Genomic DNA, 15,628 nt, shown 5'->3' on the forward strand with positions numbered 1-15,628 from the left:
ATTCTTTATGTGCATGTATAATTCTGAGAAAAAAATTAAAATTAAAACAAAAAATTCAATTCTATTTTTACTTTCTAAAAAAGTCAATGTTCTTACATAGCTACATTTATCAGATTGAATCTTTTAAGAGGATATGAATGTTGCCACAATTATCATTAAAGAGTATTTCCTCAGTCTTAAGAAAACATAAAACATATGTCTATATTTCTCAAGTGTAGAAATATCCTATAAAATAACTATCAAGTTCAGTAAAATGTCAATTTTACTATGAATTAAATCATATATACTCTGTATATAGGGATTTCTCTCATACTAAATCTAAAATACAGATGTAATCTTTGAAGCTTCGAAAAAACTTTTTCCCTAAATTGTTAAAATTATCATTAATCCTTATCTTTGTTAAATAGAAAAAGCTAAGAAAAAATTGCATCTAAATTATATTTAAGGAATTTTCTCCTTAATATTCATGCTGTCAATGTTGACTATTTAAAGCTGGAATACACAGATGGAGTTTTATTTTTTGTGTGTGTGGTTATTTCAATGTAGTTTCATTTACCTGTGGTGACCTGTATAGTTAATGAGATATTTATTTTTAGGAAAAAAAACCAACCAAGCTGTTGGCAGGTATTTTACAATGATTATCAGTTACCTTAAAAATCTTTTCTCTTACCATTTTGGATGAGTTGAACATGGCCTCCCAAGAGCCAGAAGAGAGAATCAGTCACAATTTGGAAAAAATGTAATAATTCATCTTTTTCTTCACCCTTAATATACACAACACACACACAAACCCAATTTACTTTTCTGTAGTTGCTTTATATAAAAAAAAGAAGAGAAACTTCTCTCTGGGGAATCAGAGAATCTCATTGCTGGATCTTATTTAGCTATTTATGATCTTGTAGCCTTTAGTTTCTTAATTTATAAAACTTGTGTTAGACGCTAGTGATACCTACTCTACTTACTAGAGAAATGGTTGTTAAACAGAGGTGAAATGAGACAACATGAATTGTGTTAGAACTACAAGTTGATATATTAGGATTTCTCAACACTGGCTATGCATCAGAATCACTGTGAAGCTTTCTTTAAAATACAATATATCCATTTACAGACTTTAACCCAAACAATTTGAATGCCCAACGTCAAAGTCTGAACATCTGTATTTTTACAAAATTAGGTGGCTGATTTGGTTATGCAGCCAGGGTTGAAAATCACTGCTATATGCAAATGTAGATGTCACCATGTAAAAGCATTATTATTAGCACATTTCACTTGTAGCTTCTAATCTATGACTCCTTAAGAGCAGAAACCATGTTATTTAGCTCTCCATTAGACACTCAGTGTCGAAAACAGTTCTGACATAGTAAATGTTCAGTTAGTACTTATCCTACAGATAAATGACAATTTTTTCTGACTCTGCCTTTCTGGAAAATAGGATGATTAGTAGATTAGAGTATATGTCATAATGGCAAATAAGAAAGAGATTTTGTACACAATCCTGTCATTTACTGGCCAAATTACTTCAGTGGAAAGTTGTATAAAGGTCACTAATTTTATCCATGTCTTAAATGTTTGTATTCTAGCACAAAAGTAATGATGATAACAGCAGAAGCATTATGATTACAATGACTATTATAATAATAAAAATATTTTCTTCCTATTATTTTAGCACAGGGTTAGGTAGATCTTAAATAGATATGTGCTAACTTAAATACAACAACAATCAAAAAACCCAAAAAACAAAAAAGAAAGAAATGTCACATTCAATCAAAAATTACTTTAGTCCAGTAAAGTGTCTTTGCCAGTTTCACCAAAAGACACTGCAGAAAGAGCATGGTAATCTTCATTGTTGTCAATCTTAAAGGAAAGTGCTGGGCTCCTAGACTTCCTGTTTTCCTTAAAAAACCCATTAGATAATGCCACCCATAAATTCATGGCTTCTGAGACTGGTTAACAAAATTTACCCTAAGTCACTTCAAAATTTGGGGGTGGATATTTTTCTTACAGCAATATGTAAGTGTGTGTGTGTGTGTAGTTTGCAGTTTAGGCCAGATCATTCTGTGTATGTCCCACCATGTGATCTACTACCTATATAACAGCTAATTAAAAAAATTTTTTTTAATGTATCTGGTTCTTTAGCCTATGAGTTTGGCTTTTTTTTTAATGTTTATTTTTTTATAAAGAGCACACACATGAGCAGGGGAGGGGCAGAGAGAGAGGGAGACATAGGATTCAAGCAGGTTTCACACTGTCAGTGCAGAGAACTCACCAGCAAACCAGGAGTCCATGACCTGAGCCAAAGTTGGATACTAAACTGACTGAGCCACCCAGGTGACCCCCCAAAATTTTGATTGGGAAACACCTAAGTAGATTTTTTTTAAATTCCGTTTTCTTGTAATCTCCTTTTATTTTTCTTATGTAACACACACAGAGAGAGAGAGAGAGAGAGAGAGAGAGAGAAATCTCAAGCAGGATCCACATTCAGCACAGAGCCCGATGTGGGGCTCAATCCTACAATCCTGGGATTTTAACCTGAGCCAAAATCAAGAGTTGGACAACTGACTAAGCCATCCAGGCACCTCTATAATCTCCTTTTTACCTCCCTATTGTAATTCTGTCTTGTGGTAAAGTGGCTCTCTCTTGCTGTAGTTTACTCCCTTTAATGTATTACTAAAGGAGTTTTCATTTCTATATAAATACCATAATAAAGAGTAGGAAAGTATTATGAAAAGTTTTGAAGGACTATACAAATGAAAATACTGTAATTACTAATATTAAATAAAAATACTCTGAAGAAAACATAAAGCTGTCTTAATGGCCTGAGCTATTCATGAGATAGAAATCATTTTACAGGGTGCCTGGGTAGCTCAGTCAGTTAAATGTGTCCAACTTCGACTCAGGTCATGATCTCACAGTTCGTGAGTTTAAGCCTCCCGTCAGGCTCTGTGCTGATAGCTCAGAGCTTGGAGCCTGTTTCAGATTCTATGTTTCCCTCTCTTCCTCTGCCCCTCTCCCGCTCACACTCTGTCCTTCAAAAATAAACACTAAAAAATATTTTTAAAGAAAAATCATTTTACAAGGGAGGAAACTGAGGTACAGTGAAATCAAGTCATTTGCCCAAGAACCCAGTTAGTTTGTGGCACAGCCAGGAAAAGAAATCAAGTTTAACAAAAATTCCCATAATTTGTGCCACTTTAACTGACTTGAATTAATTAAGTCTAGCAAATATATAAAATTTATTTACTGCTAGCATCCCTCAAAATGCCAATGGAGATGCTGGAAGAATTTGTGACCTATTACATAGAAAGCCTATATACTCTACCACTAAGCTAAATTGTCTGTCAAAAATACTTTTTAAAAATGTTTTGTTCATGTTAATTTATTTTTGAGAGAGAGAGTGTGAGCAGGGTAGGGGCAGAGAGAGGGAGACACAGAATCTGAAGCAGACTCCAGGCTTTGAGCTGTCAGCATAGAGCCCTACATGGGGCTCTAACTCACGAACCATGAGATCATGACCTGAGCCAAAGTCGGATGCTTAACTAACTGGGCCACCCAGGTGCCCCTGTCAATAATACTTCTAATACTCAAACTACTATCTTATCCATATTGTATGTCTCATTCAATTTCACTCATAATTTTTTAATCTGTTGTTTTTTTCTAACTAAGAATATATGTCTTAGGTTTCCTATAAGAAATATCTAAAGATCTTGCCTACTTTATCAGCCTAGGCATTAAGTATAAGACTATGTCTATTCTTTCTTTAAAGAAGTAAAGGTGCTTTACTTAAAGTACCTCAAGTGAAATTTAATATCCCATGATGACTTATTTTTCTTCATAATTTCCAAAAGTGAATCTGCTCAAAATTTAATATAGCAGGCCAAATGTATAATATAGCCAAGAACTACTACAAGGTAAAGGAGTTTCAGCCATGTACACTTATGACTCTTACAGATTTTATAACAAAATTGATCTGATATTCACAGAACATTCCACAAAAACAAATACAGAGTTCACATTCAAATATACAGGCAGTCCTTGCTTTTTGCATTTTGTACCATGTTACATGAAACTTGTGCCATATCAAAATCTTTACATGGTTCTGATATGCATGAGTTTCAGTTCAAAGATAGCACTGTACAAAGCAAGAACTTCTTGTAATGACACATTCACTGAGATAAAAAGGCCATAAAACAAGTCTGAAAAAATTTCAAAGGATTAAAATGATGCAGCGTATGTTATCTGACCACAATAGAATTAAGGAAGAAATTGGTAACAAAATATCAAGAAAATTCACTCAAATGTAGAATTAAAAAAATAAAACAATCATGGGGGGAAAAAGAAAGGCAAACCAAGAAACAGACTCTTAAATATAGAGAACAAACTGATGGTTACCAGAGGGAGGTGGGTAGAAGGATGGGTTAAATAAGTGATGAGGGCTAAGGAGTGAACTTGTGATGAGCACTAGGTGTTGTATGAAAAGCTGAATACTAAATTGTACACTTGAAACTAATACTACACTGCATGTTAACTAATTGGAATTTTAGATAAAAACTTTAAAAACAAATTTCTCAAATATTTGGATATTAAGCAACATACTTCTAAGTAATCTATGGGTTAAAAAAAAATAGTATACACGGCATTTAGCACAATCCACCCAAGACGTACTTGCTTGAATTAATAAGCCCTATGTTTGAGTTGAAATATTTTGACTATAGAAGATCTGAAGGATCAAATAGAAAGTTCACCACGGAAGCTATTAGAAAAGTGCTGGGCCACAGAACAATACTTTTCCTCTAGTGTTACGAGAAGTATGTTTTAAAAAGATGCTATGAAAATAAATGTTTATGGATGCTCTCAGAGTTGTGAAGCAAAGCAGATCCTTCACAACATCATATAGTCTACCTCAGCCAGCACTTTAAAATTTCACACATAGAGGTTTCTTGGTTATAATTTCAAAAATGTGTGAATCCACTACTCTAATTGTACTTTCATCCAAATACTAAACATGTGAAAAATAATGTGGAACATCTTTTCAAGAATTTTGGCTATTAAAATAGTGAACAAACAAATATACCTTAGCTGCATTGATGAAACATGTTTGCAATCGCCTCCCCAAAACCAGAAAATTTTCTGCAGCTGATGGAAGTAATTCATTGTAAAATTCCTCTGCATCTTCTCCTGGCTCCAAGCCCACACAGCAATGACTAAAATGAGAGCACAAGTCTGTGACTGTTTGTGTTAATTATAAATTTCAATTGAATGCTAGAGCTTCTATAGCCAACACTGTGCCTTAAAGAGAATTTTTAGTATCTCTTTTGTTGCCATGCCAATAAAGAACTTTTGCTGGAACAGAAGTATTACAATTTTCTAGAGAAGTCCAGTGGTGTGAACTTTGCCTGTGCTGAGACCTAGGACTCATATGTCCTAAAAACCTACTTGGTCAACCTTTCGAGAAACAAAATACACTTGCCTCACAATAAAGAGAAACAAGGCAAGCTTTCAGTGAATGAGTTATAAACACTCTAAAAGCAATACAATACCTTGGGAGTCTAATTCATAAAAAAACATTTGTGCTGATACCTCTGAGACATCTGATAGCTGAAAAATACCCAGGGTAGGATTAGTCTGCAAGAGACAGATTAAGAAATCAAATACTCCAATACTAATTCTACTCTCTAATAGATCTATTTTTCTTAAAGTCTGCAGAGTATCTGACTACACATTCCTTATATCAGAAGATTAAACCACAAAAACATTGCTTTATTAGGGATACTTTACAATAAGGAGATAAAGTCATTTAGAGAAATGAGTCCTCTTGAAACTTCACATAAAAGTCTCTCCCTAGATATGAAATGGGTATATTCAAATCTCTTCATGATAAAAAGTATTGGTGTAAACTAATACTAACAAGAGTCTCCAACCCAAGACTGATCCCTAATGAGTAACACTGCTGTTAGAGGCTTTTCAGCATAATGTAAAGACATGGGTAAGCAATAGTGACTACATGAGGATGCTAAAAATTTAATTGGTTAATGCTCAATGTACTTTTTTTTTTAACATCAATCCTAAAGTTAATTTCTCTTTTTATTTTGGTTCCTAAAGTTCACCATTTAAGAGTACCTATTTTGATTGTGAATAAAGAAATTATGTTCTTTGTATCTGCACAAACATGGGGATTTCTTAAGACTTGGATTCTACCTCAGAGAGCCTTGCTCAATCAATATTTTCATGAGTTAATGTATCTAATCAAAACAAAGACATTAGGCCTTATTCACTTTAGGAAATAATCTTAAAAATTAAAGTATAAAAAAAGAATATTATGTATATCTGTTAATTGTTTTTTCTAACTATACACATTGAATCCGGACTTTACATAGTAACAAATTAGGAATAAACAGTTTTGAAAGGTAAAATCCAATTAGTAACGCATGCGTTTAGTTACTGAATTAGAAAGTGACTTGGGCACTTAGAACAACTGGTTTATTTTATTACCTACTCTAAATATAAAAGAGTTTAATTTTCTAAAGTTTATTGACAGGATTTGGGTTACCTAATGAAATATACAATTGAGATAGCTAAATCAATACAAATGAAATGACTAGTTTCTATATCTGTTCTCCTATAGTACTTTGCTTACATCTTAGCACCTATTTCATTTAGTCTTGTATGATAAAGTCACATGACGGCCATCCCATCTCTATTGTAAGTTTTTCCAGTATAAAGCCAGTGCCTTAAAAATCTTCATTTCTTCAAATATTCCTTAGTCAATAAAGAGTCTATTAAGTACTTGGGACTCAGTGGTGAGCAAAAGACAAGACTGCCATCTTCACAGGATTTATGTTGCAAAATTTTAGATAGTGAAACATTCATACATATAGTCACATATAATAATATATGGTATGAAGGAAAAATACAACCATAACCTACCACAGAAGGTTGTCAGTTCTTGTTAAGCAGACAAATAAAGAGAAGCAAATGTTGAAAATAAGAATCTACTACTACATCCCTCAAGAACAAGAGGACTTATTGCTTCATTTTACCTTAGTATCTGTGTAAGCTGGGAAATTGTAGTCCAACCACCCTGGATTCGAGAACAATCCTGACTGAGGACCAAAAGGCAATACCGAATAAGGTCATAACAATATATATCTTCTTTTATTTTCTTCAACTCTGAGCTTCCTAAAGGTGTGTTGTTTATTATTTCTAAGGCAAAAGGAAAGAAGATATGCTTATTTTTGCTCAATAAATCCAAGAGCTTTTTGTATTTTTATAGTTTGAATAACAACTAAAAATACTTTAAAAGAAAAAATATCACTGCTTTATCACAATGTTAAGATTTCGCTGAGGCAATTAGAAACAAATGCTTAAACTATATCCATAATGAACTTGTTTTGCTTCTTAAACAGTGTTAGCCAATCACAAAAAGATTTTCTTACCTTTTAACTTCAACAGTATAACAGGGACATTTTGCTCAGGACTTTTTGCAACCTCAGCAGCTAGAGATAAGATCCTTGGGTCTGTACCTCTTGGCTTCATTTCTTATCACCTATATTTTAACAGAATCAGAAAGATAAAGCAAAAACATTTACTCCCTAAATAATGTTTGAAAAATAGTTTTGATATAAATAAAATTTGTTTTGCTTGGTTTGAGAAGTGAAGGATAGATTTTTCAATTTCTTTCCTATAGGAATTTCTAGTTTTTCTAACTAGAATACCTCTAAAAGAGTTAGAGACTCCTGTAACTGTGACAGCTACAGCAGATATTATTTATCGTGCACGAAGAGTCAGGAACAATGCTAGATGCTCCACATTTACTCTCTCTAATCTACACTATAATCCAGAGATAGAAATTAATTTCTTTGATCATAAAAGAGACAGTGAATGAGCAGAAAAGAGTTAACATAAGCTTGAGACAAAGTTGGCCCTTGGCTGGTGCCTAGGAACTTGGATTTCAGAAGGGTTTCCACCATTCCCTAGTAAGAGTGGTACACTGTACCTAAAGTGTTTGTAAAAACAATGTGGCTTAGGGTTGCCTGGGTGGCTCCGTTGGCTAAGCGTCCGACTTTGACTCAGGTCATGATCTCGCGGTTCGTAGGTGTGAGCTCTGCATCGGGCTCCATGCTGACAGCTAGCTCAGGGCCTGGAGCCTGTCTTCAGATTCTGTGTGAGTCTCTCTCTCTGTCCCTCCCCTGCTCACGCTCTCTCTTTCTCAAAAAATAAATAAAACATTTATTTTAAAAAACCAAAAAACAATGTGGTTTATGCAGAATGCCTGCTCTCTTTCCAAAAGTTTGGAATTCTGATACTTCGTAGTAGAGGATGCCTACATGACCATCTCTAATAAAGACCCCTGTCACTGAGTATCTAGTGAGCTTCCCAGGTAGACAACACTTCAAAATGTCACAACTCATTATAGGAAGAATTGTGTCCTATGTGAACCTACTGGCAGAAGACTTTTGGAAATTTGCACCTTGTTTTTGCCTCTGGATATTGCTCCACATGCCTTTTCTCTTTGCTGATTTTGCTTTGTATCCCTTCACTGTAAATCACAGTGACAAATATGACTATATCCTAAGACGTGTGAGTCCTCCCAGGGAATCACAGAACCTCGGATTAGTCTTGGAGATCCTCAACATACAATTCAGAAATGGGATGTAATTATAACAGAACAAAAGCTTATTTATAAATAGTATTGTAAATAAAATTATCTTTTTTACCCCTCATATTAGTGTAGTCTTGGCTGCAGGAGCAGAATCCTGTGATTTGTAACTTACATACAATACTCAAGTGCTCATCCCACCAAATGCCCTCCTTAATGTCCATCACCCATTCCTCCTTCCCCATCAACCCTCAATTTGTTCTCTTACAGTTTGCCTCCCTCTCTGTTTTTGTCTTCCTTTTCCTTCCCTTCCCCTATGATCATGTTAAGTTTCTGAAATTCCACATGTGAGTGAAATCATGTGATATCTGTCTTTCATGGACTTGTTTTGCTTAGCATAATACCCTCCAGTTCCATCCACATTGTTGCAAATGGCAAGTTTCATTCCTTTTCATAGCTGTAAAACCAATTATCTTAAAATTAAATAAAAAACACATCCCAATTCAATTTGCTGTTTATAGCATTCAAAGCTCAATGGTATCATTAATTAACAAAAAATACAATCTCTACTTAAAATAAAGCCAACATATATTAAGTATTTACTATGAACTAAGCACTGTACTAAGTGCTTTTACATGCATTACTTATTTATCCTCACAAAAGAACTATGAGGTAGGGCCTGTAATCATCTCATTTTACAGATAAGAAAAATAAAACTTGAAGAAACCTATCATGGTTCCACCAGCATCTGGTGGAGTCACTATTCAAATCCAGATCAGTCTGACTCCAAAATCTATGGTTTTAGATATAATGGTCATTATATTCCCTTCCACGTAAAATAATGAAAAACACAAGATGTATTCCCAAATGACATACTTCTAAATCACTTATTTTTAGGTATTATTTTCAAAACTGGCACCACTGTCTGCCTTTTATATTGAGGAGTTCGACATAATATAAGCATTGAAATGTAACCCTTTTAGGTAAAATATAAATCACTAAAATACAAGTTTCTTGAAAATATTTCAAAGAAAGCCCAGCACAACTCCTGGTGTCATTCCTGGCATACAGTAGGCATACAACTTTCCAAGAGAGTGGATACAATTATCTCACTCTTTCCAATGGTTGCATTATGCTATCTTCCTTTGTAAGAGTGCATCAAAATATATTTAAACCATCCCCTCGATTGGAGATCATTCAGAGTATGCTATTACCAGCTATGCTGCAGTGACTATGAATGTACACATATGCACTCATGTTAGTATCTTGCAGGATGAATTTCCCTTGAAGTCAGATGCCTGGGTGGCAGGATATAAATTTTTAAAATTTTGATTAGATGGTACCAAATTTTTCTTCAAAATGGGTGTTCCAATTTATACTTCCATTAACAACATGAGGGTGTTCTTTTTACTATGCCTTCACTCATAGTTATCTTTTACATTTCTACCCATCTGCTAGATGGAAAATGATATCTTGTTTTAATTTGTATTGCTTTGATTATTAGACAAGTTAGGCACGTTTCATGTTCACTGGCTATTTCTTTATATATTGTCTATTCATATCCTTCAACAAATTTCCTACTGGCTTATTCTTTGGTAGAAGCTTTCCACTTTTCATACATGGATATGAATGCTTTATCTTTATACTGGCTGTAAGCAATTTCTTATTGTCATTTATTTTTTAAGTTTGATTATGGTGTCTACCACAGTTTCACAATTTTCATGTAGTCAAGTATAACAATCTTTTCCTCTATGACTTCTACCTTGGTGTAAATCTTAGAAAGGTCCTCCCTAACCCTAAGAGCCAAAATATAGTCTCTTAATTTTTTCTGGTGTTTTTATGGGTTTTATTTATATCTTCATTTACTTATATCTTTATATATTCAATATACATTTAAGTTATTTGTGAAAGGTGTAAGACAGAAATATAATAGCATTTTAATTTTTTTAATGAATGTGAGGCTATAGATTTGTGAAAAAGAACAAATGCACACAGTGGTCATAAATTCCTGGGGCAGTATTTCATGAATAGACCTAAATGAAGCAATTTGAAATGTTGCTTAGGTATATTTTTGAACTCTATTCAGTTCATTAATATGATTGGTTAGATTTTTTGGGTTTTTTTGGTTTTGGGATTTTTTTTAAATTCCTGGACTTGTACCACCTGGTTCATTCTAAAACGTTTGGTGAAAATTCACACCAGAAGGTAAGTTTCATGACAGCAAAGCTCATACCATCCTTGGTGGCTGCCTTCTTACTGCTCTGGTTCACTGCCATATTCCCAGGGACTAGACTAGTCCTTTTGTGCATACCTGGTAAGTACTTAAGAAATATATGTTGAAAGAATGAATAAATGCACAAACTTTGGGCACTCAAAAAATCAATTTCCTGACTCTTCCCTTTCTTCATTTGGATTATGGAAACCTCAGATTTTTTTTTTATTATTTTTTTTAATTCTTTATTTTATTTTTGAGAGAGAGAAAAAGGGAGTGCAATCGGGTAAGGAACAGAGAGAGAGGGAGACACAGAATTCAAAGCAAGGTCCAGGCTCTGAGCTGTCAGCACATAGCCCACAGCGGGGGGGGGCTGGACCTCACAGACTGTGAGATTATGACCTGAGCCAAAGTGGGAGACTTAGCCAAGTGAGCCACCCTGGCAGCCCTGGAAACCTCAGATTTCTAACTGGCAGTCTCTTTCATGTAAATAGGCTTACAGCACTGTTGTTGCACTCTGGCTAACATAATAAAAGATCACTGAAACATTATCATCGTCACCAAAGGTGTGTGGAGCATTATGTAAGATGCATAGGTCGCTAAGATTTTATACAGGACAGAGTCCCTGTTCCTGTGCTGGTTAGGAAAGAAAAATACGCACACATATATACATATATGTAAAATAAACTAATTACATAAAATACTTTAAGTGCCAAATAGATAACACATACGATAAGAAAAAAGACCAGAGTCAGAGGACTGGGCTTATCTGAGCTAGTTTACTTATCACTAAACAAAATTCCTACTTTCTAGAATATTCAAGATTTAGAAAAGAAAGCAGAAACCAAGGATGGTTCTAAAATGTTGCCGGATAGTAGACTTATACATCAATAATGATAACCATTTGGAGGGCTTTAACTATGTGCTGTGAATTGTTTTAAATCCTTTCATGTATTAATTCATTTAACCCTCTCGACAACTCTAAGGAATAAACACTATTATTCCACCTCCACCCCCAATTTTAACGATGAGTATACTTTAGTTTGCATGAAGTCACACTGTAAAGTATGAAGCTGGGGTTCAAATCCATAATTTTGGCAAATTTCCAGAACCTGAAGCACTTCATTACCACACCAAACAGTCTGAATATGCCTTATCAAAGTAGAATTTACACAAGCGATAGGTTTAGGGAGACACATTCATCTACTTTCTAGAACAATAAATTGGCAAATTTGGCTACGGTACAGGTTAAGCAACGGGGCAGAGTTTGATTATATACTTATCCTGAAAAAAGACCAACTGTTATGGCAACCATCTGTCAACCATCTCTTGGGTGCTTCTCTTCTAATACAACACTTCCCTCATCTTTACCATTAAACTCATGAACTTTTGACAGGAAAAAAAAAGACAATTATTTTTCAATTATTAATGCTATTATTACCCTGTTGCACCCACCGCACGAACTCTGGTCTTGATCCTTTGGGAATTTCGTCTTCTGGGTCATGCCATTTACTGTCTCCAAAGATCACTGTGAAGGAAATAAATAAAAGAAGGCTACCTAATGCAACCTCGTTCCAAGTGATCCTAAATACCGTGATTTCTAGCTCCGAATCCTTCGCGTCCCTAGCTCCCGCCCGCCCCTCCCCCCTTCCGCCCTCCCCATCCCTAGTCTCGGTCCTAACACCACTGTGAACTTCCTCTGGAACAGAAATCAGGAGTTGATGGCCGAGGTAACGGCGTCGCCTCCAGTCAGGTCCCAGGTCTGAGGCTCTGAGGCCGCAGGCTCCTTCACTCCGGATTCTAAACCCGGCTTTGGCGCTACTAGGCCTTGGGGCAAAACACCGGGCCTTGCGACCCGCTTCCGTCCCTCCCCGGCCCTCAGTTTCCACCCGAGATCTCTACAGAAAGGGCGCAGATTCTCCTGTTAGGAGATCCGATGTGTCGGGATACTTGGCCCAGAACCCTGTGGTCCAGGCCTCCGGGCTCCCAGGACTCTCTCCCTCCCCAGTCGCCACCTCGAGCTGGTTACCCCATCCTCTCTTCGCGTTCCTCTGCCGAAGAACCCACCTCCCACCACGCACCTCAGTTACGCGGCCTTTCCCGGGCTGCGTGCGTCGCCACGCGGGAAGAGGTCCGGAGGCGGGACCAGGATCCTTGGAGCCAGAGGGCGGGGCGCCCTTCTCCAGGCAGCCAATCAGCACTTGAGAGGCTTCTTGGGTCCGCACGCGTTGGGCGCGGGGCGGGGTCTGGTGGCTGCCCCGGCGGTAGCAAGTGCAGCTGCTTCAGAATGAGGTGGCAGACGACAGTGAGAGCAGGTGGCTGGGGTAAAGTCAGAGCAAGGGGATAATGATGAATGGAGCTGCGGGACCCTCGCGCATGGATCACCGCGAGCGGGTTCTCAAGTTAGGCGAGAGTTTCGAGAAGAAGCCGCGCTGCGCCTTCCACACTGTACGCTGTGAGTGAGGACGATCCCCGGGAGAGGGGGGAAGCTCTGGGTATGGGTGTATGTAGGCACAAACCTCTCGGGAATTGTGATCCCACAGACCTCCTTACTCTGTTGGAGAAAGCGGTGGCCAGCGCTAACCGCTGCCCTGCCTGGAGTCCTAGGGTTTCGTGGAAGGAGCCAGAGTTGAGCAGGTGCCGGTTGTAAACCCTGAGCAGAGCGATTAAAGTGAGACCAACAAGCAGAAAGGGAAACTTTGTGGAAGAGATCCACAAGAGTGACTGGAGACAGACGTGACTGGTGGATAATGCAGAGGCGATGGGAAGGTAGTTAGGTGACAGATGGAAGGATGCAAAGGACCGAACAATTAAGCAGGGTGAAGGTAATGCCTTGACGCTAGTAGGGAAACATTCTCTCCTTTCTTCACTTTTTCCGTCACTGGCTGATGAGAGTTCTTGTTTAGTGTGTTACTGGGTAGATATTCTGAACCATTCCAGTAATTTGCATTTCTTTTAGGGCCCTGATTTCGTTCAGCTATCAAATGCTGATTATCTAAGTGGTGGAGGGTGTTTTATTCATTTTTTAAAGACAGGTATTTATTTCCCTATGATTTCTCCTTTTGATTTCCTTTTGGTTGTCCTCTGGATCTAGTTCTGGTAAATTACTACTCTCTGTAATGTTGAGATAGAAAAAAGATCTCTTTTGCTTTAATAGTTGGATGGTATAGATTCCAGGAAGGAAAATATAGCCTATTATGATTTGGTATGTAAAACATTTCATTCTTTGCATAATAGCCCTCAGAATTACAGAGCGGAAAGGAAACTTTGAGATCTTTGAATCATAACCTCTTATTTGTCTGTGGCAAAATTGTGAAGTAGGTATTTTTTTCACTTCCTTTCCCCAGCCTTGTCCTTAGTGTCTCATCATCTCACCTTTCTCGGTCATCCTGTTCTTAGACTGTCCAGAGATCTTCATGGTTTTTACTCTGAAATTTTCCATGCTTCAATCAAAACACCCAACTAAAACTCAACTTTCGGGGCTCCTGGGTGGCTCAGTTGGTTGAGCATCCAGCTTCGGCTCAGGTCATGATCTCATGGTTTGTAGGTTTGAGCCCCTTGTCGGGCTCTGTGCTGACAGCTCAGAGCCTGGAGCCTGCTTCAGATTCTGTGTCTTCCTCTCTCTGACCCTCCCCTGCTCACACTGTCTCTCTCTGTCTCTTAAAAATAAAATTTAAAACATTAAAAAAATTAAAAACCCTCAACTTTCTTGGGGCAGGTAGGTGGCTCAGTTGGTTGAGTGTCAGACTCCCTCTCAGGTCATGATCTCTGGGTACATGATTTCGGCCCCACCTCTCCGGGTTGCTGTCAGCACAGAGCCAGCTTTGGATCCTCTGTCCCTCCTTCTCTCCGTCCTTCCCCTGCCTGTGATTTCTCTCTTTCTTAAAAATAAACATTAAAAAAAAAAAACCTCTCAATATTCTCCAAAAGTTTGGTTAAGTTGTAGACAATCTATTGACAGTAACTCAGGGTATAAGGTATAAGGATCAAAAAGTTTAACTCCCCCAAGGATATATTTACATCTTATGAAAGGGTTTTGTTAAGCAAAATTAACATCCAGTTTGTAGAATAAACAGGAGAGATATTGGTCAACAGACCTTCAACAGTGTCCTTTGTTTTTTCTGCTTTGCCATTCTCTGTCATCCAAGGTTACCCACCGTGAGACAGCTGAACTGCTAGCTGTGCAGTTTCTCTCCTTCACTTCCATTTAACAAAGGTGTGATATAGCTGTTAACCTGGTTTCTCCATGCCTTTCTCACATACATTATCTTCTCTCTCCTCTTCTTTCTCAGGTTTGCAGTAGCCTTTTAGTAATTTTTCAAATCATAAGGTTTAAGATTATAAAAATTTGCTTAAAATATTTTTTTGTATAATTTGGATATAGATTCTCTTTTAAGGGCATGAGCCCCAAACAGGGAGGATAAAAAAAAAAAAAAAGCTTTTTCAAAGATTTTTGCAGGTGCTTCAAAGCTTTTCATTTATAAAAGTTCTCAAAATGCTGGAATTGTGTCTTTAGAGCCAGAGAAGCAGTTGATCTAGCTATATGAATGAAAAAAAAAATGGGCACCTGGGTGGCTCAGTCAGTTAAGTGTCTGACTTTGGCTCAGGTCATGATCTCACAGTCCGTGGGTTCGAGCCCTGCGTTGGGCTCTGTGCTCACAGCTCAGAGCCTGGAGCCAGCTTCTGATTCTGTGTCTCCCTCTCTCTCTGCCCCTCCCCTGCTTTCTCTCTGTCTCTGTCTCTCAAAATAAGATAATAAAGACATAAAAAATTTTTTAAAAAGAATGAAAAAAATAGACAAATCAACCATAGGAATAACA

The 15,628-nt window shown here is 37.1% G+C and overlaps 2 protein-coding genes across 6 annotated transcripts in view; one reads left to right on the forward strand and one right to left on the reverse strand.

Moving 5' to 3' along the window:
- IQCB1 (IQ motif containing B1) overlaps positions 1-12,979 on the reverse strand; it is a 63,823-nt gene extending 50,844 nt beyond the window's left edge. The window contains exons 1-6 of one of the 4 annotated variants that reach the window (XM_029939412.1): positions 12,890-12,979; positions 12,264-12,336; positions 7,434-7,543; positions 7,038-7,200; positions 5,072-5,201; positions 671-764 (exon numbers count right to left, since the gene is read on the reverse strand). In XM_029939412.1, coding sequence (XP_029795272.1) covers positions 671-764; positions 5,072-5,201; positions 7,038-7,200; positions 7,434-7,533 — 487 coding nt within the window. In that variant the 5' untranslated portion in view covers positions 7,534-7,543; positions 12,264-12,336; positions 12,890-12,979. Of the gene's footprint in view, positions 1-670; positions 765-5,071; positions 5,202-7,037; positions 7,201-7,433; positions 7,544-12,249; positions 12,337-12,837; positions 12,862-12,889 lie in introns of those variants that run through there. The other 3 variants (XM_029939413.1, XM_029939416.1, XM_029939415.1) reach the window with 3 other exon arrangements.
- Positions 12,980-13,077: 98 nt separating this feature from the next.
- The window catches only part of EAF2 (ELL associated factor 2), a 34,186-nt gene continuing 31,635 nt past the window's right edge, over positions 13,078-15,628 (forward strand). Inside the window, exon 1 of one of the 2 annotated variants that reach the window (XM_029940710.1) lies at positions 13,078-13,263. In XM_029940710.1, coding sequence (XP_029796570.1) covers positions 13,155-13,263 — 109 coding nt within the window. In that variant the 5' untranslated portion in view covers positions 13,078-13,154. The remainder of the gene's footprint in view (positions 13,264-15,628) is intronic. The other variant, XM_029940711.1, reaches the window with a different exon arrangement.

Source organism: Suricata suricatta, chromosome 5 (assembly GCF_006229205.1).
Source record: "Suricata suricatta isolate VVHF042 chromosome 5, meerkat_22Aug2017_6uvM2_HiC, whole genome shotgun sequence".
Classification (NCBI taxonomy): domain Eukaryota; kingdom Metazoa; phylum Chordata; class Mammalia; order Carnivora; family Herpestidae; genus Suricata; species Suricata suricatta.